At 39.7% G+C, this 21,157-nt stretch overlaps 1 protein-coding gene across 2 annotated transcripts in view; it reads left to right on the forward strand.

Moving 5' to 3' along the window:
- Positions 1–21,157, forward strand: part of FNDC3B (fibronectin type III domain containing 3B) — a 300,883-nt gene that overhangs the window by 130,485 nt on the left and 149,241 nt on the right. For both annotated transcript variants that reach the window (XM_077763679.1, XM_077763678.1), the window contains exons 4-5: positions 3,120–3,196; positions 19,571–19,814. In XM_077763679.1, the coding sequence (XP_077619805.1) occupies positions 3,120–3,196; positions 19,571–19,814 (321 nt within the window). The remainder of the gene's footprint in view (positions 1–3,119; positions 3,197–19,570; positions 19,815–21,157) is intronic.

The following is a 21,157-nucleotide window of genomic DNA, read 5'->3' on the forward strand; positions in this document are numbered from 1 at the left end:
TAAACAATCATAGTTCTTATTTGTGTTTCAAATCTTGTTCAGTGGGAAAAAAATGAATTCTTGACATTTGAAGTCATAGGCTAAAACCTGAAATTGATCAAATTGCCCACGGCATTTTTCATGGGGTTACTTGGCTCTTAGCAAACATTCTTCTTCCATTCTAAAAATTGTGCATGTGACGCTTTTCATCTGTCTATGGAATAGTTCATGTGTTCTCTAGCTGAGCTTGCTTAATTACTCCCCCCCCCCAAAAGAAATCTGACTGTAGTTTGGAAGTACCGAATATGTTTGTTTACTTTTGTTTTTAGATTATTTAATGTATGTATACATATATCTGTATAGATCTACTTATATGTAACACAAGTGTTTAATTAAAGGTTCCAAAAAAATACCTTAAGAAATTCAAAACTTTTTTCAAAGTTTTTTTATTAAAAAAATTTTTTTTTACATTTATTGATTTTTGAGAGACAGAGACAGAGCGTGAACAGGGGAGGGGCAGAGAGAGAAAGAGACACAGAATCTGAAGCAAGCTTCAGGCTCTGAGCTAGTGGTCAGCACAGAGCCCGATGCAGGGCTCAAACCCACTGACTGCTGCGAAATCATGACCTGAGCTGAAGTCAGGCATTCAACCGACTGAGCCACCCAGGCGCCCCTCAAAAGTTTTAATAGTTCAGTGATTTCCCAATATAGTCAGAGAGATTGGTTTGAGGAAAGTGTGTGGCTCCCTCTGCCTTCCCCCCAATATATCAACTGTTAGTGTGAGCAAGAAAAGAACCATTTTCACCATATCCCAAGAGCTGTATCTTTTAAGTCTTGTGTGTTGATTAAAGAGTATCAATTAAAAAATCAAAAGGAACCTAAGTAGTCCTAGAAGTTGAGTAAGAGCAATTTGTTTTCATTAGGGAAGGGTAGTAATAATATCAGGGGGTTTCTCAAACGTGAACAGTTGAGCAGAGGCGGTAAACTCACTAATTAGGAGACAAGTATTTGGAGAAACTTTAACTTCTCATACCACCATTGTGAATGGATTTCGGTTTGCTAGCTCTTACACTCCTAAGTGCCTGTGGGTGCAGTGGTTTCTTTCAGAAAGGAGAGGACCCTTGGGGCTCCAAGTCACAGCTGAATTTTGGGAGCCATCACTATATATTTTGCAGTGCCCTTTGAAAGGGCTTGATGACAGTGACAAGAGGAAGGGAGAACAAGGATGTTAAAGTCATTTGGCTTCTTTTGAAATCAAGGCCGGGAAGAAAACATTTTCTGGCTGTAAATCACTTAGTTGTCCTACACGCTTTAAAGTATTTTATATAAATGACTTTAACAGTTTTAAGGGTCATGCCTGAGGTTAAGAGACTGTTTGCCTGGTATATATTTCAATGATTAAAAAGCAATACTTTATGGAGATGGTAGCATTTCTGTTCACAGTCTATACTGTCAAATATTTGATATTTATCTGATAGCAAGTTTTGCCTCTTAAAGTCAACAATATACCAAATGTATACTTGCTGATTTTATGTGTTACAGGAACATGGACCATTAAAAAAAAATTTTTTTGTACTCAGTGTAATTGTAACAAACAAGACAAAGCAAAAAGTTAAAATGAATAGAAAAAAAAGTGACAATTTTGATGAGCCATTATTGTACCATGCAGTGCTCTAAACACTTTTTCATGTATTATTGAATTTAGTCCTTAAATCCAACCTAGTGAGGTAGGAATTGTTATTCCCATTTGTAACTGTTGAGAAGTGAGGCTCAGAAAGTCTAAATGAATCATCTAAGGTCACACACCCAGTGTGAATAATGAACTAGGGACTGAAACCCATCAGTGGCCATGCTTTTAATGCCTGCTTATAAAGCCAAGTGCATTGACCCTTGGGTTTCACATAGTGCTAAGTCTGAAATACTTGTGTGTGTGTGTGTGTGTGTGTGTGTGTGTGTGTGTGTGTGTCAAATAAAAAATATTTAGTAAATACCTAAACGTCTTGTTGGCTGGGGCCAAAATGCTGAGGCTGATGACAAAGATGGATTTGGAAGATGATTTGGAAAGTGCCTTCAGTGGCTGGTGGTTGGCTTAGTTTAAGTCGTACTTAAAAATGGAATGAGGTCATGCAGTTATCCACTCTCATATTGTTGTTGTCTTTTGCTTTAATTGATTACCAGTGTGTTAGCATGTACGTTACTGCTGTGGTTTTGTATGTGTTTAGAGCTTATCATATAGTTTAGTTGCTTTGATATATTGTCCACGGAGCTGGAGTGAACACTACAGTCCTATAGAGTTTTACGTGAATATTAGCATCTTTTCTACCTTGCTCCGAGGTTTTTCCGTGTACTTGCAGACCTGCTGATAGGCACCCAGTCTCCTTGTCCCTCCACACCTTGCACTGGTCGTCTCCTGCAAAGCATTTATGACACTGGATTGTCCTCGGTGGTGAAAGGTGCATTATGCTTACAGTGTAAATGCAGCACTGGGTAGTGGGATCTGTCTTCTTTTGCCAAGAAAAGTGTTGTTTTTTTCTTGGTTTTTGTTACAGCCGAACAATTTTAATTGCCAGCAGCACAACACACTTTAGGAGAAAGCAAATAAACAACACCAGGCATTTGGAGCCAGGAAGTCGCATCTCAGACTAGAAACACAGTTTTGGATTGACATTTGGGCAGTGGGTTGCTAAATAGAGGAGCCAGCTACCAAACTGAAAACCAGTGACCATGAGCTTCTTACACTTCTAGGGAAATCATTTAATCATAGGGTCACTGGAAGGGTGTTGGGAATTGATTTTAATGTTATGATGATCAGTTTCTTGGTCATTAAATATTAACTCAAACTATGTCTTAGGTAACTGCCATTCTTTGTTTGCCATAGACATGTGACTAACATTTATTGAATTTAATATTTTGAAACTAATGTCTTGCTAACTGAATGCTTTACCTTGAAATAATCCAGGTATATTTGACAGGAGTATTCCGAAGAATGCCTACTTTTAAAATATGATCTGTTTTTTTTCTCGAAAATAGTCAAAGTAATTAATTCTCTTCACTTTTGATAATACTTTCAAAAATACCAATATTAGTTTGAATCATGTGTATTTCTTCAACCGTTAATATCTTACTCTTGTCTCTCATAGGACCCGCTGAGGTTCCCATGATGTCACCTAATGGATCCATTCCCCCCATCCATGTGCCTCCAGGTTATATCTCACAGGTAAGCATTGGATGGTTCTTCTCCACTCACTATGGGCTCTATCATTGTTTTAAGAGAATATATGCTATGGCTTCAAAAACTTCCTCCAAGATTACTTTAGTTAGGGTAATGCTAGAGTTGTCATCATTTTTATACCACCACATGGTCCCTCCCAAGTCTTGCCTCTTGCCTTGCCAGAGAGCCAGAGAGAGAAAAACACAGTAGGGCTACCAGGCTGTCATCCAAGGTGTGTTGACACTTGATTGTGCCGTAGAGATTTCCTTCCATCTGTACCACAGTTCGCTGGAAAGAAAGAATTGGTAGATGGACTTAATGAGTAAAAATACCAAAGGAGACATTGTTAAAGCAAATAGGGCCTGCCCTCTATTACTGGAGTCCCATTTCCCTGCAGTGTGGCCAGACCCAGGCTTGGTGGATTGTTGAGTATAATGGGAGAGCTTGGCTGTGGCTGTCCATAAGTTTCTCTGAAATACAGTTTTTCTTAGTAAAATAGTAACAGCAATTTAAAAAGTAATCGCAATTTCAGAGGTACGTGGGAAGGATTAAAAAAGACATTAGGATAAATGTTAAAGGAGAAACCAGACAAGGTTGACGATGTTCGGGGTGCCTGGAGCATGGAAGTCTCTGCAAACTTTCATTTTGTCCTGTGCTCTGCGCAGGACGACCACATCCCTTCTCCTCCTGTACAGCCTCCTTTCCAAATGCCGAATGGACTCTTTCTCTCTGCGCCTTTTGTTCGTTCTTTGTGTGATTATAAGAGCATTCTGTACTCCTTGGGTGGGGGGAAATCAGAAAAGAAGGAGAGAATAGAAAAGAAAATATTTATAATTTTACTATCCACAGAAGACAATCATTACATTAATGTTTTTGGGATTATATTTTGGATTTTCTCCCTTTCTGTTCTTCCTCTGTCTGCTTTTAAAGTGGTTTCAAATCTATAATTTTCAGCTTTTAATGATTTTGTTAGAGTGAAAAAAATTGGCAGCTAGATAGGAAAATTACTAAAGTGCAGGCAGGAATCAAAGATTTATCCTTCTCTGATGTAAAAACTTAGCCATTTCTTCACTTGTCTAAGCCATAGTGCAGCCACTATAATTTCATTTTTTCCACCCCTACTTTTACAGGAGCCAATTTGACATCTTTTTTTTTTTTTTGAATAGTCAAAATGTTGGCCAGTTTCCCCACTGTTGCAAATAAATGACTTGTTTTACACAAGTCGTTGTAAATAAGAGTCACTAGAAGTAGAAAGGGGGCGAGGGGGGGGGGGCAGGGCACGCCCTTCCAGCCAGGACATGCAGTGATGGATCACGTCCACGTCACCAGTCAATTAACAGAAAAGAACAGGAATGCAGAATTCCATTCTGTCTCCTGCTCATTTATTTTGAGGAAGTGTTTCATTCCATTGAACCGTGTACAGTTCTCACAATTGTGACAGCAGAAATAACACCTCCTTTCACACACTAAAGGTCCATTTAAGGAATTGTTAAAAGTTGGGACATTCTAGAGCAGAGAAGCGGCCGTGTGCTCTTCCTTGCTAGTGGTGTGCCTGTGATTGCACTCACTGCAAATCGTTTTTTGGGAGTCCTAGGGAAAAACAGAGAATTTTAGATGATGGTGTATTTCTGTTTCCCTAAAAACTTCTATAGAAAATCCAGGTAGAAGGATTATTAATAGAAGAACTGTAAACTCACTTTTGTAAAACTGATGATGGAAACATAGTGCAGCACTTTCTCGACTGTGAATTATGGCAGAAAATGCTAGAGGATATTGGAAGGATAGTAGAAATGGAATAACTTGGGTTCTCAGTTGTGAAAAGAGAAAAAAACATGTAAGGCATGCATTCAGTTTCATTGAGATCGGGCTCCCGGATCAGAAGATGGGCCCAGAGTTAAATGACCTTTAGTAGCAGCACTATCTCTTTAATGATATCTGGCAGTGAAGTGCCAGAGTAAAACCAGTGATTAATATGGAATAAAATTGAGAAACTGGCAGAATGTGTGTACAACATCTTTTTAAGGTTTCACAGCACATATTCTTCAAAGAAACGGGGAAGGTGGAACCAAGAGTAAAATTTCTTAGGAGACTGTTATCACCAAGGAATCTAAGGAAAAAAGTACATTTTGTCGTGTAGTTCCGGAAAGAAAGAATCCCCCCCCCTGCTTCTGGCTGGACCTATTTGAGAAGTGCCCAATACTGGTCTGTCCCTATGTGCATCAACTGTGCACTGTATGTATCCCCACAGTTCTTTTCCTCAAATACATATGGCTCCCTTGTTCACAACTAGAGTTGGGTGTGTACATCGCATAGAAGCAGAGTTCAGGTTCTTGAGTTTAGAGGGTGGGTCTTGAATAGTCAGCTTTGCTCTCCTATCGAGGGCCACCTTTTCCTGTTGGCCTACATTGCTACCACCTTAAACTTCTGTCCCTTGGATACATAGCTGGTCTTTTCTCAACTACATACTTTGGTGCCCACTCTTTCCCTCTTAAAATACTCTAGAGGCTTTCTGATCTGACAGTTCAATCATTCTTCCCATTCAAATGGCCCTCCCCAGTGTGACCCTTTCAAGAACCTCCAACACAGAAATGGTGGTTCTGTTCTTCCAGCATCTTTGGTGCTTTGTCCCCATCTCCATCATGAAATACAATTTTATAGCCATCCTCAAGAACTCTTAGTGCCTCATTGGGATTATATCTGAGAATCTAGAATACTGCCTGATACCTAATAGTAGGTACTTGATAAATGTTTTTAAATGTGAGTGACTAGCCAAGCTGAAATTAAAATAAATGTAGCATAGATTTGCTTCAAAGATTTAGAGGTTCAAGTAGAGTAATAAAACACCTGACAGTTGGACAATTAGCAAGATCAGAGAGATGTATACCTACAGGAATGAAATTCTCTGAATGTGGATTTAGGAGGGAGAGGAATGCCAAGCCAAGATAGTACAGAAGAGGAAAGAATAGTCTCTTCAACAAATGGGGCTGGGACACCTGGATAGCCAAATGCAGAAGAATGAAGTTGAACCTCTACCTCACAGCATATACAAAAATTAATTCCAAATGGGTTATAGACATAAGTGAAAGAGCTAAGACTGAATAACTCTAGGAGTAAAATTTTATAACCTTGGATTAGGCAATTGATTCACAGATTTGACTCTAAAGGCACAAGCAGCAAAAGAAAAAATATATATATAAATTTCATTTCATTCAAATTAAAACTTTTGGTGTTCCAAAGGACACCATCAGCACAATGAAAAAGGTACTCAGAATGGGAGAAAATCTATGCAAATCATGTATTTCAGAAGGGACTTATAAGATCCTTTATATATTCTAGATACAATTGAAGAATAAAAAACAACCCAATTTAAAAACGGGCAAAGGATCAGAAGAGACATTTCTATGAAGAAGTTGTATAAACTGCTAATTATCCCATGAAAAGATGCTGAACGTTGTTTGCTTGCTTGCTTGCTTGTTTCTGGTGTAAGAAGGTGGTTTTATTAAAGCATAGGGCCAGGACCCGTGGGCAAAAAGAGCTGCCAAGATGCTGAAAATTGTTAACCATCAGGGAAATGCAAATCAAAACCACAATGAAATATACTTCACTTGTACTAGGATGGCTATAGTTAAAAAGATAGATAATAGAAAGTGTTGGCAAGGATGCAAAAACATTGGAACCATTACATAGTGCATGTGGTGATGTAAAATGGTACAGCCACTTTGGAAAACAATTTGGCATTTCCTAAAAGAGTTTAACATAGAGTTACTGTATGACTCAGCTCTTCCACTCTTAGGCATATACCCAAGAGGAAGGAAAACCCAGGTTAACACAAAAACTCTGGGGTGAATGCTCATAGAAGGATTATTCCTAATCGCCCCCAAGTGGAAACAACCCACATGTCCATTGGCTTTATGAATGGATAAACTTGATGTGGTATATGCATACAATGGAATATTATTCAGCCATAAGAAGCCACTAATAAGTGCCAAAATGTGAATGAACCTTGAGAATATTATACTAACTGAAAGAAGCCAGACACAAAAGCCATATACAGTGTCATTCCACTTATTCATAACGTCTGGAATAGGCAAATCCATAGACACTGAAAACACATGAGTTTTTGCCAGGGGCTGGGGGAGTGAGCATTAGGGAGTGACTGCTGATGGGCATGGCACTCCTGTTGGGGTGATGAAACTGTTCTGGAACTTAAACAGAGGTGGTGGTCATTCAGTTAAAGTGTCTGTACCAGACACTGTAAAATGGTAGATTTTGTGGTATGTAAATTATATCTCAATAAAGCTTTTATAAAAGAGAGGGGAGAGGAAGAAGATAGTGACCAAATCCTAATTATTTATCAGTAAACAATGGGACAGCTGAGGAAGATGGGCCAGCCTGCATGGGTGTGGTTGGTGATGGTGAGGGTAACTACTGTGTATGGTAGCCACAACTCCGCTAAATCCTTTCTTTACGTCTTTAGCTTTCACCATCTTAACTTGACATGGGAAGAAGCCGAGGCCCTGAGGAGAACAGGGATTGCACCATAAGCATTTCTGAGCTCACTGACCTATTTCCCTCCGTGTTGTGATTTCAGAGTCAGCATCATCCTGCTTTGATCTATATACATGCTTTACGTTACATGACTTTCTGCCAGTGTGAGTGTAGATGTGTGGTGTGCCTCCTCATGCATCTCCAGTGCTAAAACACCAGCCACTCACCTATGAGGTAGTCCGTCATTGGAAGAAAATTGAAGGGGGCGGCAGGTGAATGATTAAAGATATTATGTTAGTAACTCTGAGTGTGGAGAAATTCTTGATTTTTGCCTTCATTACATAATTTGATAGCTTTAAAGATAAGTTGATAAAATACAAATGTCAGTAATGCACAGATCATCTTATAGAAAGACAAACGTTTAGTGTTGAAGGCAGCTCTGGGGTGTAGTCAACAAACAGCACAATCTAGGTTGTTTGGGGTTGAGAAGGACTGAACCCATAGACCTAAAGGTAGTGTGGACTTTGGGTAGGATAGAAGGGCAGTGGAATCATGTTATTTCAACCCAGTCATCTCTGATATTGCAGGCTTTTATGTCTTAGAACGTGTGCATGTTTTGTGTTCTACCTTTTGGTGAGAGGCTAGGGGACATCTGAGGAAAAAGTAATCTGAACTTTTCCACTTAAGAGAAAATGGAGGCTAAGTTTTTTTCCAACTATAAGAAAGTAGACTTAGAAAGGAGGGAATTTAGGCTTATCACACTCATCACCATTATTTCCTTTATATAAAAACAATTATGAATGGGATCAGGGCTGAAATGGGGGGGGAGGGGTTAGGGCGAGTACCACAGCTGGGAAGAATGCAGACATTACTTGAAGAGGCCTGCCTTCAAATTCCACCACATGTCACCATGACTGCTTTCCGTGTAACTTCGACAAATTCTTTCGCCACATACGTGAATACCTACCTGATAGGGTAGAGGTAAGAATTAAAAGAAATGTTTTGTGAGGCCTGTAGTCCACAATGGCCATTCAGAAGTGGTAGATGATATTACAGTGAAGAGTGTTAGAACAATTTTATTGAATGTTTTGCAGACTTTGCCTTCCTAAATGCATACTGAGATTGCATACTATGAAGCAAATTTTTCCTTTCACTGTATACTGGCTGTGGTTTTTCTCAGATTTTTAAACCTCATCATTAACTTTGTGAATAACTTATATATAAAAATTTCTTTAGCAGATGCCTTGAGTTTTATTTTCCATGCTTCCATAGTAATTTATGAAATATTTTTCAACTGTTACGGGAAAGGATTTCATGTAGACCAGAAGATTTAAGCATATGAAAAGAAAATGTGGAACATCCAACTTAATGTTCTGTCATTTGGGATGACTAATGTAACTTAAAAATGTCTAATAGTGGTCAAAATAAGTGCTTTTGCTGTTATACCACAAGTGCGTGCTTTCCCTCATTTCATTGTTTGGGGGGTTAGTTAATGGGTCAATATCTGTTGAAATTGTATGTTTCATTTCCTTTGATGAGGGAAAGACAAGTAATCTATTGAAAAATACATGTAAGTCTTGGTTGGTCATTCTCCACTGGGGATTGTTGTAAGAGTTGGCCACAAATCAGAGCCCCTGTGAAGAAATAATGGGGGTCTGTTAGGTAGAAGGCATGGAATGCTTTTTCCCATTTTGCTCAGCCAAGCTAGCTGAGAGCTATAAACATGAGCCTCAGCTGCTTGCCTTTGGTAATTATAACCTGGGATAAAACCAGTGCTCGGTTCTACCTTCAACATTGTGAAAATGATGAGCAGTAAGAATAGGAGATTGCCCTGCACCCTCATAGACCGAGAATCCGACCCGTTTGGTACCCAATCATAAGAGAATTGGAATCTCTTTCAAGACTTTAAATTCATTGGGAGAACTGATTTTTCTATAGGAAGTTAGGGAAATGTTCCACTATGAACAGAGTGCGTGCATTAGCAGCTGGGAGCTTCTGGGGAAAAGAGCAGAGGACGTATATGCCCTTTCTGTTTTAATTCCATTATCAACAGATTTACAGCAAGTTTATTTTTTCATTTTATGGCTTATTTTGTCTGAGGAGTCAATTACAGACAGGGCTGGCAATGCCAAATTAACGCACCCTCCCTCAAAGAATTGTCCGTGTTTCCTCTTTCTGAACCTTCACTTTGTCTCCCTGTTCTGCCTTTTCTCTTGGATTTCTTTCCTTTGTTTCTGAGATCCTGACATTGTGGCATTATAGAGCACAGGGTTAACAGGAGGAAACGCGAGCCCGAGTGGGCGCTGCATCTAACCCCTTGTATGATTTTAGTAATAGTTTTTCTTATTTGGCTCTTCACTTGCTTTCTTACTTGATAATTGTTGGTCATCCTTTTAGCACGTAAGCTTCGCAAGTCCAGGGATCCCACGTGGCCTGTGCATCACTGGGTCTCCAGTTTCCTGAAAGGTGTCCCACACATAACAGACATTTCTCAGAATTCGGCTGACTGGCTGGCATCATTTCTATTTTGTAGAGGGGGAAGGGGAAAGGAAATGTTTAAGGATCCCTGAGGTTCTTTGCTGATCTAAATTAGGTGATTCTATTCTGTGGTTCATAGTATTCCTTAAAAAGGAGACCAGATGAGAATGTAAGTAAGTTTCCATAAGCAATTGTTACCAAAATGGTGTGGCACTCTCCTTTGGTATTTAGCATTCTATTGACTAGAATGCCGACTGGAATGCTATGTGTTACTTCTATAGAAAAAGGATAGTTGATTTTTCTTTCTTAAGATACTATTTTTATTTATGTATTTTTATAGTTTGTTTAATTTTAATGTTTATCTTGAGAGAGCACGTGTTCTTGTGCACATGAGCGGGGAGGGGCAGAGAAGGCAGGTTGTAAGCAGGTTCCTTGCTGTCCCCCTGATACAGGGCTCAATCTCATTAAATATGAGATGATCTGATCCAAAATCAAGAGTCAGATGCTTAACCTACTGAGTCCAGTCACCCAGGCACCTCGAAAGATTTTATTTTTAAGTAATCTCCATACCCAGTGTGGGCCTGGAACTCACAACCCTGAGATCAAGAGTCACGTACCTTATAGACTGAGCTAGCCAGATGCCCTGATTTTCATAATAATACTGAGATGGTGTTACATGCAGAAATGACTCCTGAATCATTATTAAGGATTGAATCATGTCTATTGTATGTCACTGCATTGCACAATTATTTGTATTTCTAAATTAGTGACCCACATTTGTTATATATACAACTGTTCTTGGATAAACACCTTTGCTCAACTTGTTGGGTACAAAAGTTTATTAAGGTTAGGTGGATTTTATACTCTTGCACACTCTGAAATCCATCTGGTTTATTAACTTGGATTTACATAATAATGTAGTTACTCTGCTCCCTGATAAATATGATTTGAGTATCATCACAGATTCTTGATCCTTGTGCCATAGAACCCATTGGTGGATTGGCAAGGCATTTGTAAATGTGATACATGGAATCATAGATGCAATCTAGAATCATCTTTGTCTTTGTTTCCACGGGCATGAGTGTGTCTGAGACACTGGAGTGAAGAGATGTGATTGGCTGTCTCTTCCATGCAGATCCATGGAGACAGCCTGGGCTGAAAAAAACAGTGGCTGCCTCCAGATTCCTACAATGATATCTTCATTAATATATTAAAGGCAGATCTCTACTTACTCTGTCTTCTAACAGATATTCTGTTCCTTAAAATAGCATTTCCATTTAGTGTGAAATGCTTATTGGGTCCATTTTACTGATGGAAATTCTGTGATGTAACCGTTCCCATTTGTCCGGTGTGCTTATATGCCTTACAGATGTTGGGTAGGATTAGATTTGAGTTTTGATCTTCAGATGTGTTTTCTTTTTAGTATTTAGGTTGGTGATGTCAACAAAACATGATAGACACAGCATTTCTATAGCACTTGGGTATGAATCTTGATCCCCACTTAGCTGGCCTTAGGTTAAGTTACTTAGGTGTTCCTGGAGGTACTTCACCTTGAATTTAAGACTATGATGTTCCCTATGTTAAAGGTTTGCTGATTATGTGAGTTAAGTTCTGTATTGAGCACTTTATAGGCTATTAAATGATATACGGATCACAGGAGTTGTTAATGTCACCTTTAATTGCTACACCAAATTAATCATTTTGCCATTTTGGCTTCAGCATCAGTGCCCAGTGCTATATTTCTGCTTGTAGAAGAGCCGTCTTGGCCGTTAGCAGTATCTTGAGATGCTTAGCTCTTTATAAGCAAAGACCTCTCTGTCCTTGCGGCATCCTCGGGTTGGGGCGGCTGAGGCGTGGTGAGATGGAGCTGGAGCCAGCTGAGACCCAAACTTGGTTCTGCGGCTCCTGAGATGTTTCTTACATCTGGAAGGTCTTAATTAACTTCCAGTGTCCACCCAACTATAGCAATTACAGGCTTTACTGAAGGTGATGGGTTAAGGAGATACTACAGATGATGTACCTATTTCCATCCAACTCTCCCAACTCTTAGGGTTTTAGTTATAAATCACTGGGTAGTTGACCCAGATAGAGTTAGGTGTGTTTAGTAAAGTTGATTTTACTTATTTGTATGTGCCTTAGTTGCATTTTTACCAGATTCAGGATTTACATAAATGTGAGTAGCTTGTCCTGTTGGAAAGAAGGTAGTGGCTATTGGCATCCAGAAAGCCAACAGAAGGGCGGTCACTATTTATGCTAGTATCTCCTTATGCTGGTCACCTCTGGAGCAAGCTTTTGTGCAGGATTCATGCCCAGAAGTGGACCTTCATGCCCAGAAGAGGACAAATGCCACATAATGCCTTCAGCCTGTGATCCCCTATACGGCAACCTAAGATTTGTATCTGGGTCTAACCATTTCCCACTTAGTCTTATACCTAGTCATTGCTTGGAGTTGGCCACGTGGGCTAAAGATTAAGCACTGGGGCGCCTGTGTGGCTCAGTCAGTTAACATGTCCAGCTAAAATGTCCAACTCTTGATTTTGGCTCAGGTTATGATCTCACACACAGTTCATGAGATCGAGCCCCATATGGGGCTCTGCACTGACAGCACAGAGCCTGCTTGAGAGACAGAGCCTCTGTTTCGCTCTCTGCACCTCGCATGCTCAAGTGTGCTCTAAATACATGAATGAATGAATGAATGAATAAATAAAGCACGAATGGAAAACATAAGATTTATAGATATAAACGAGTGTATAGATAAAAATGGGAAGTTCTGTGTATCCGTGGGCCACCTTATTTCTTAAAACCTTCAGTTTGGTTATTGATAAAGCAAGTGAAATTGGTTGTTTACTTAACGTTGGCAAGAACTGTTTGAGAAAGCTAAATATTATTGAAAGCGTTTTTAGAAACCTGGAAACATCACCAGTAATCCGTTTTTCCTTTTGGCTACAAAGCCAAGAGTACTGTATGGCAAAAGGAGCTGGTCCTAAACCTGGAGGTTTTATTGTCTAATGCACAGTGATGATGGAACATTGGAAGGAGCGAATAACATTTCATCAGTGTTAGCCATTACAGGCAGGGGGAGAAGGGAACATGAGAAGCAGTGTTTGGTGTTTTCAACCACAGTTGTAATCATTAAATTTGAAGAGACAGGAAAAAGTAAGTCAGGAGATTTGGAAAATGCATTCAGTTCTGCCACCATTTTTAAGTCCAGTAACTTAACTTCATCTCTAAAATAGAATGACCACTTGCTCCTATAACTCTTCAGTTACTCTTTGAATATTCCTTTATTCCCGTTTTCACATGCTTCTAATGGCACTTGGGTGCTGAAGAGAGGAGTTCCCACGAGGGTCGCGGAGGGGCTGGGCTAGGGAAGGGGGAGGGTCTTTAGGTTTCAGTCTCTGTCTTCCGTGAAGAACAGACCTGCATTTTCCTCTTTTATGTTGTTCACTATATTAGAAAATGTAGAGTGAGGGGTTAGTGCAAGAAGGAAATGTGAGAGCAGAAGTAACACTTTTGTACTCCTGGTTGGTGAAGAATAAAATTCCTCAGCTGCGCTGGCAATTGAAGTAGAACTTAACATTGGGAATGTTTAATCTTTCTTTGTCTTTCTTTTGGTAAAAATCACATTTATTCAGAATAAGAGGTTTAGGAATGACAAGTGGGGGATTAAGTGGGTTTAGATTTACTGAGATTTTAGAGTAGGATGTCAGATATTTACCTGAATTAAGGGGAAAATTTGATAATGAATGTGCAAATAAGTCCTGATAGACCTCAAGTCTAATTAGAGAAATGCTTCTCTTTCCTTCTCCTTCTTCTCTTTCCTTCTCCTTCTTCTCTTTCCTTTTCCTTCTCTTTTCTCTTTCACTTTTCTTCCATTCCCACCCCTTTCCTCCCCTCCCCACCTCTTCCCTCCCCACCCCTTACCCCCTTTCTTGCTTTGCCCTCCCCTCCACTTCTCTTCTCTTCTCTTCTCTTCTCTTCTCTTCTCTTCTCTTCTCAGCCAACATTTATTGAAAGCCTCCTGTGTGCCCAGGTGCTTTGGGGGGACTCACAGTTGGGTGCAAGAGACAGATCTGTATACAGCCTATGCTACAGAACAGAGGTGCTGGTGGAGCGGTGGACCCCAGTCTGGCTGGGATAAGCCTAGACTGCTTACCTGCTCATTCCTCTTCCCATGCAAGTGTTTTGTATTGCTTGGCCTTTTCTTCTTGTTCACTGCTTGCGTGCTTAGTTTTAGCTGAGAGTTCTTTGCTTCCTGGAATGACCTGGGAGCCTGCTTCAAGTATGTTGGCAGCAGTTAGGAGTTGATTTTGAGCCTGATTTTCACAAACTCATTTGGTCCCAGTTTTCTGTGTGTGGTCAGATTAGTGCTCGTGCCACTGCAGCACACTGGTGCCCGGCCTCACACCCGATCTGCATGCATGTGTGTCCATGTGTGTCCATGTGCAGTCCACGCTGCCCGCCACCTGGATCATCCATGGCCACCTGGAACCGTCTTTAACATGTTTTCTTTTGTTTCCTACCATTTAAGTGCTTCTTTTCAATGCTGTTGCTCGCAACCCAGAAGTGAGGGCAGAGAGTTGTAGACACTGAGGAGTTAATTAAAATTTCCTGTGGAGCATTTTATTTCAGTAAGGGGGACTTAACCTTCTTTCTCTGTTGGCTTTGAGAAAAGACACTTACGGTATAAGTGTTATTAAGAGATCCATTTTGGCTCCTGGGACTCAAAATTGTTTTCTCTCCTCCCCCATAGCTCTCTGACCTTAGGTTTGCTGACTGTTTCCTGAGCTTTATTCCTCTTAATGTCTAAAATGGGGCTATCTGGGGGCACCTGGGTGGCTCAGTCCGTTGGGCGTCCGACTTCGGCTCAGGTCATGATCTCACGATTTGTGGGTTTGAGCCCCGCGTCGGGCTCTGTGCTGACAGCTCAGAGCCTGGAACCTGCTTCAGATTCTGTGTCTCCCTCTCTCTCTGCCCCTCCCCTGCTCATGCTGTCTCTCTCTCTCTCTCTCTCTCTCTCTGTCTTTCAGAAATAAAGATTAAAAATTTTTTTTTACAGGGAGATATCTGAATATGCCTCCTAGGATTGGTGGGAGTATTAGTAATAGTAATGGCTAGGTGAGAGTTTTCTATTATGTACTCATTACTGTTCCAGAACCTTAACATGTGTTGCCTTATTTCAAATAGAGGGTATTAGAGCAGTATGTAGTCAATACAATACATACTGGTTTGTCTTGAATCCTTTCACGTCTCTTGGTAACGCAGATATTCTGTTTCCTGTGGTTCATTACTTATGTATTTGTTTGTCAGCATACCTGCCTTCTGTATAGTTCTCCACATAATGAGAACTTTGGAGTACAGGTCCGAGTGAGAATCCGGTTCTGCAGCAGAACTGGTTGTTTTAATCATGTAGTGCGTTGGTTTCCTTATGTGCAGCAGGGATGCTCGTGTCTAATTCTGTAGGTGTGAAGGTTAGAAGAAGCCACGGCAGGCAGCTGGCCAACTGCGGGCACTTGGCTGGGGTTGCCTTTCTCTTCTCCCGCCACAGGCTGCCCCCGGCACCACCTGCTCTTACCCTTGCTGCACACTGTGTCATTCTGTTTTCATGATTCCTTCCATCATCCTTTTAAAAACACTTGTACAAGTGGGACAGAGGTTCTCTCTGTTGTGAACACCTTGTCCTCTAGCCTCTCATCCTTGTGCCCAGGCCACAGATTAGCAAGAATACAAGGCACCTAGAAGTTTCTCAGTGAATATCTATTGAGCAGAATAAATGACATGATTGAGAGTCAGACCAGCTCGTATTTGCTGTCAGGCTCTGATAGACGGTGTGTTAATTTGCTAGGGCTATCATAACAGACTACTCCAGACTGGGTGGCTTAGACAACAGAAATTATTTCCTCACCATTCTGGAGGCTACAAGTTTGGTTTCTTCTGAGGCTTCCCTCTTTGGTTTATAGGTGACCGTCTTCCTTGGTGTTCTCACATGGTTTTCTCTCTGCGTGTTTGTCCTAATCTGCTCCTCTTCCAGCATTATCAGTCATACTGGATTAGGGCCAGCCCATAGGACCTCATTTTACCTGAATTACCTCTTTAAAATCCCTGTCTCCGGAGAGTCCCATGCCAAGCTATTGGGGAGTTAGGAAGTCAATGTATGACTTGGTGAAAGGGAGGGGGTGCACAATTCAGTGTATAGAGCAACTAGCAAAATTATGTTTTCTAAGGGTCTGTGCTTTTTTGGAAAAAAAAAAAGTCACATGTGAGTGACTGCTCTGTTGAGTCACAGAGCTAGAAAAAAATCTAGATGAAGATACTAGATGTTTTAAAAAGTCTGATTTTTGTGATTTTTGAAAATTTGTGACTTTTGAAAAAACAGTAGCGTGTTCTGATTTCTGAATAGCATTTATGGGACTTAGTCTAATTTTTCTTTTTATATTATTCTTAGGATATATAGGTGAATCCTACCTACTTTTTCTTCACTCTGGAATACCCAATGCTTAGCTCACAGTTATGTGTTAGGAAATGATTGTTGAATTGAATACAGGTGCTTTGTGTGTGTCAGAACAATGTCACAATTTCATTCACTTTAAAAGCAAATAAATCTGTCTTTTTGATTGTCACTTGTGAAGGAACATTTTATTGTCTCAGGACTTTTGGACTGAACTCTTTCTAATATCCCAATTTCTCTCTAGTAATATTTCTTTATGAACCTAATTTTTAAACAAAGAATGCTATTACCACCATTTCCTCAGTTGTTTATTATTTTTGGGCATTGGTATTGTTCCTTGGACTTTCTTACTCTTTGGGGGAACATAGGCAGAATTTCCTTATCAAGACTAAATTTGATCATTAAATATGTTGCGGTTCATATGTTGCATATGAACAAAATACGCAGCATAATAGGTTTTACTTTGACTTGTGTTTCTGATTATTTCAGAATTAATATTTCTTGAAAATATTTTTAATGATGAGGTAGGCCTTGTCTGGTAAGGAAGCAGCTTTCCGAAAGAATCCCATTACTCATGTACATGTAAATAGATGTCTTTCACAAATACCACAGAATAATTTAAGATAATTAAAAGTGGGGCTGTCAAACGATTTTCATACATGCAGGCAATTTGTGGTTTTAAAAAGCTACTTGGTTTTCTAATTGGAAACCTGTTTTTTTCCTGAAGGGTAATTTATACACCAGATTTACTAATTTTTCGTATTAATGGCAATACTTATTCTTATAAAATATAGCGGTAAAAAGATAATGTTTTAGTTGTCTTCTATTTTTGTTTTTTCCTCTACTGGAATCCTTATCGTTGTTAGTGCTTTTTGTTCAACTCTTTAGTACTTTTTATTTTAACAAGTCAGAAATCATGATAAAATGAAAATAATTTCTTTTCACTATAACTGCTCCTGTTTACAAGCCCATTGTTCTTCATATCAAGCGAGGGCCCTGCTCTTGGTTTTACTGCCTCGGTTGAGTCTGTGAGGCCTGTTGACCACAGGAAAGCTTACAGTAACGAAAATAATGAAGGTTGCAAATTTCAAGAAAACAAATACTTTGCTTCTGTGAACCTTCCAGTGTCTAGCACAGGACTGAATGAAGGTTCTGTGAAAGAGGAACATCTGGAATATGCCTTACTTTTTTTTTAATGTCCAGTGGCATTGGGGGGGGGAAAAAGAAGGCACTACAGAATAATCCGTGTTTATATCAGACAGTAAGAAAAATCTGTACTTGTACAAAAATTGTACAAAGTGTGCTACCTAGTGTCGTTTTAGATAATACAGAAGATGCTAACACGTGTGTTAGAATTTCCAATGTCACAGTTTAAGCATCATTTTACATCTACCTGTAAATTGACAGCTATGCCTTCATCAGTGAGGTTAATGTAATTAGCTTGCCAAAACCCAGAGAGGTTACATTTACTAAAAAATACATAAAAACCCACGTCTGAGTATGACTCAGAATCTTAATTTAATTATTTAATATTGTTTTCTTAATGAACTGTTAACACGGTAGTTAATTCTGAAACTATCATGTTAATGAGTTCATCAATAAACATAAAGATTTTGTTTTCTTAACATAAAGACTAACGGCCGTTAATTCAAGCAAGACCTTTCTTGTACACCCGAGTACAGATAGACGTTGATGAACTTGCCATTTTGTATCAAGCGGTATTTTAAAAAACAAGCTTATTATAAATTTTTTTTATTAGAATGTTTTAGACATGATTTAAGTCATTTTATTTTGGCTTGCAATCAGCCTCCTGAAGTGTAATGGGAAATGTCTTCCAAACTGCAAGTTTAATTTTTAGGGTATTTATTTATTTACTTAGTGAACATGTCACCAGGGTGTGCCTGATTGTCTTAAATACTTGATTAGAGCAGCTGGTCTCTTTGGCCCCAAGAGTCCCCTTCCTTGCACTGACCCAAGGGCCTCCTGTCAGCTGTCACAGTAGTACTAATTCTTTCAGGTCCCCGAAGCACTCCCTGATCCTGCCTGTCCCTCTGCTTTTCTCTGCCCTCCTCAACTTCCCCTGTTGATCGTGGTGTCTGTTGTGTTATTTCTTAGCTTGCGTCTCAACAAAAGTGTTTGCTTTTAGAGCAGGTAGTGTGGAGTTGGCCAGACAGGCAGTAAACATTGTCATTGAGCAGCCTTAGCCACCTGCCTTGGGGGAATTAGAAGGCACTGGGAGAAAGTATGGACGGAATGTTGATGGGCTCACTCTGCTTATAGCAGGTCCCCTGTCATAGCGTCTGTCTTCACAGCACCCATGACATCGTCAGTATGTCTTGGGAGCACAGGTGTCCATCTTGATTTTTATATTGTTCAAGTTTTTTACTGTTTGGAATCCCTCCATTTCATCAGTGTCCTTGGTCCCAGATTAAATGAAACTTTGGTACTTTTAGGGCCTCTGAAGTTCATGTTCTGCCCCGGTACGAATAGAACAGTCATGCTAAAGTAGGAGTGGGTCGAGTGCCATCAGGCCGATCTGAAAAGCTCTGCCCTGTGAAGCATATTTGTTACTCAGAAACCTCTTCTTTCTGGAAAACCACTGAACCATTAGTTGTATTCAAAGTCATTCCTCACATCAACTTAATCACACATTAAATTCACTTGTCTTCAGTGACGTCTTCAGAAGTCTTCTTCTGTGTCTTCTTGGAAAATTTTATGAGACAAACACGATTTATGATCAAGCTGTTGATCTCTCCAAAGAGTTCTGTGTAATCAGAATCATGTGGTTGATGAAGAGTTTATTTTCATAAATTTTAATTGTTAAATGTTATTATTTTCAAAACTCATTTAACTGGTTGAACTAGAGAAGCAGAATTCAACATGCATAAATTTTGTTTTCTCCGTGAGGATGGAACATTAAATTAAGGGAAGTAATTAAATACTAAATATATATANGTTTTCTTTAGGTGATTGAAGACAATACTGGAGTCCGCCGGGTGGTGGTCACACCCCAGTCTCCTGAGTGTTACCCCCCAAGCTACCCGTCAGCCATGTCTCCAACCCATCACCTACCCCCCTACCTGACTCATCACCCCCATTTTATTCATAACTCACACACGGCTTACTACCCACCTGTTACTGGACCTGGAGATATGCCGCCTCAGTTTTTCCCTCAGCATCATATCCCCCCTACAATATATGGCGAGCAAGGTGAGTAGATTGTTACTGGCATCAGGAGCTGTTGAAACTGATTACAACACAGAAGTAGCTCAGGAGAACCAGAGAGCCAGCCACTTCTTTCTTCTGTAAGGAGCATGGTAGAGGAGGATGTACCAGCTGTAGAAAGCTCATGGGAGATTCCTGGCTTCCTATGTCCTGAAGGGTGGCTTGCAAAGATGACTTTGTGGGTTGCAGCTCTTTATATTTTCCAAAATTCTGCCTCCATCCACCCACCCCACAAAGAGCAGGGAGTGGGATAGCCACTTCGTATTTTAGTAAGAAATAAGTGATCTATCATATGTTCCTGTGTTCCGTTTACATATTTTTATGTGAGAGGGCCCGAAGGTGGGACTACAACGCATTATTTCTTAGGCATCTACATGGTCTAGGAGTAGAAGAAAAATAAGATGTTTTGTGCCCAATTTCCAATGATTGAAGACTCCGAGGTCTCAGTAATCTTTCTGATTCCTGGATGCTCNCTTAGGCATCTACATGGTCTAGGAGTAGAAGAAAAATAAAATGTTTTGTGCCCAATTTCCAATGATTGAAGACTCCGAGGTCTCAGTAATCTTTCTGATTCCTGGATGCTCTATGTTGCAGTCTTGGTAGAACTCAGAATGTCCTCAATGTGGTTGTCCTCAAGCCTGTTTTGACTTGAAGAGTAACCATTCATGTAGCCACACTTTCATTGATTGTTAGCCAAATATTCACCTTGAGATGAGAGAGTCTCAGACATTATGGCTTTGTAGTTTGGGCATTGGTGTCGGTTTAGTCTACAGTCTTTTTCTATCAAAGTGGATACTAAGAAACCAGGTAAGTGAGGGTAAAATTCAGACTTAAACGTGTAAGACTTTGTAAGGTGACTCTTCTGACTATAAATTGAAGCATTTTATTGCTTCAAACATATTTTTATATTCGTCCAAATATAAGAATTGCTGTTACACTATAGAGTTTTAGAGTAAGTTATCCTCTTGATTTTTCTTATCAATTATAAATGTAGATATCTATTAAAAATTTTTTTCTTATTAATAAAAAGCAGACTGTCCTGCTGTAATTTAGGGATAGGATTTCATTTTGTTGTTGTTGTTTTAGTTTTCTGTTTGTTTTTTTAGTAGAAAGAAATTTAGTATAATTCACAAGAATCAAGTGCTATCATAAGCGGGGTATGGAGAGATGATGGCATCAATAACTTTGTATCCTGTTCACTGACATAACACCCCAAAACATCAGACTAGTGAGGAGATGCCATGAAAGCATTTGTATAAACCAAAAAATTAAGTTAATTAACTGTCATTAAAAAAAAAGTATTCAGTGCTTTGACTTAATGTACATTA

Source organism: Crocuta crocuta, unplaced genomic scaffold, assembly GCF_008692635.1.
Source record: "Crocuta crocuta isolate KB4526 unplaced genomic scaffold, BGI_CrCroc_1.0 scaffold433, whole genome shotgun sequence".
In the NCBI taxonomy this organism is placed as follows: Eukaryota; Metazoa; Chordata; class Mammalia; order Carnivora; family Hyaenidae; genus Crocuta; species Crocuta crocuta.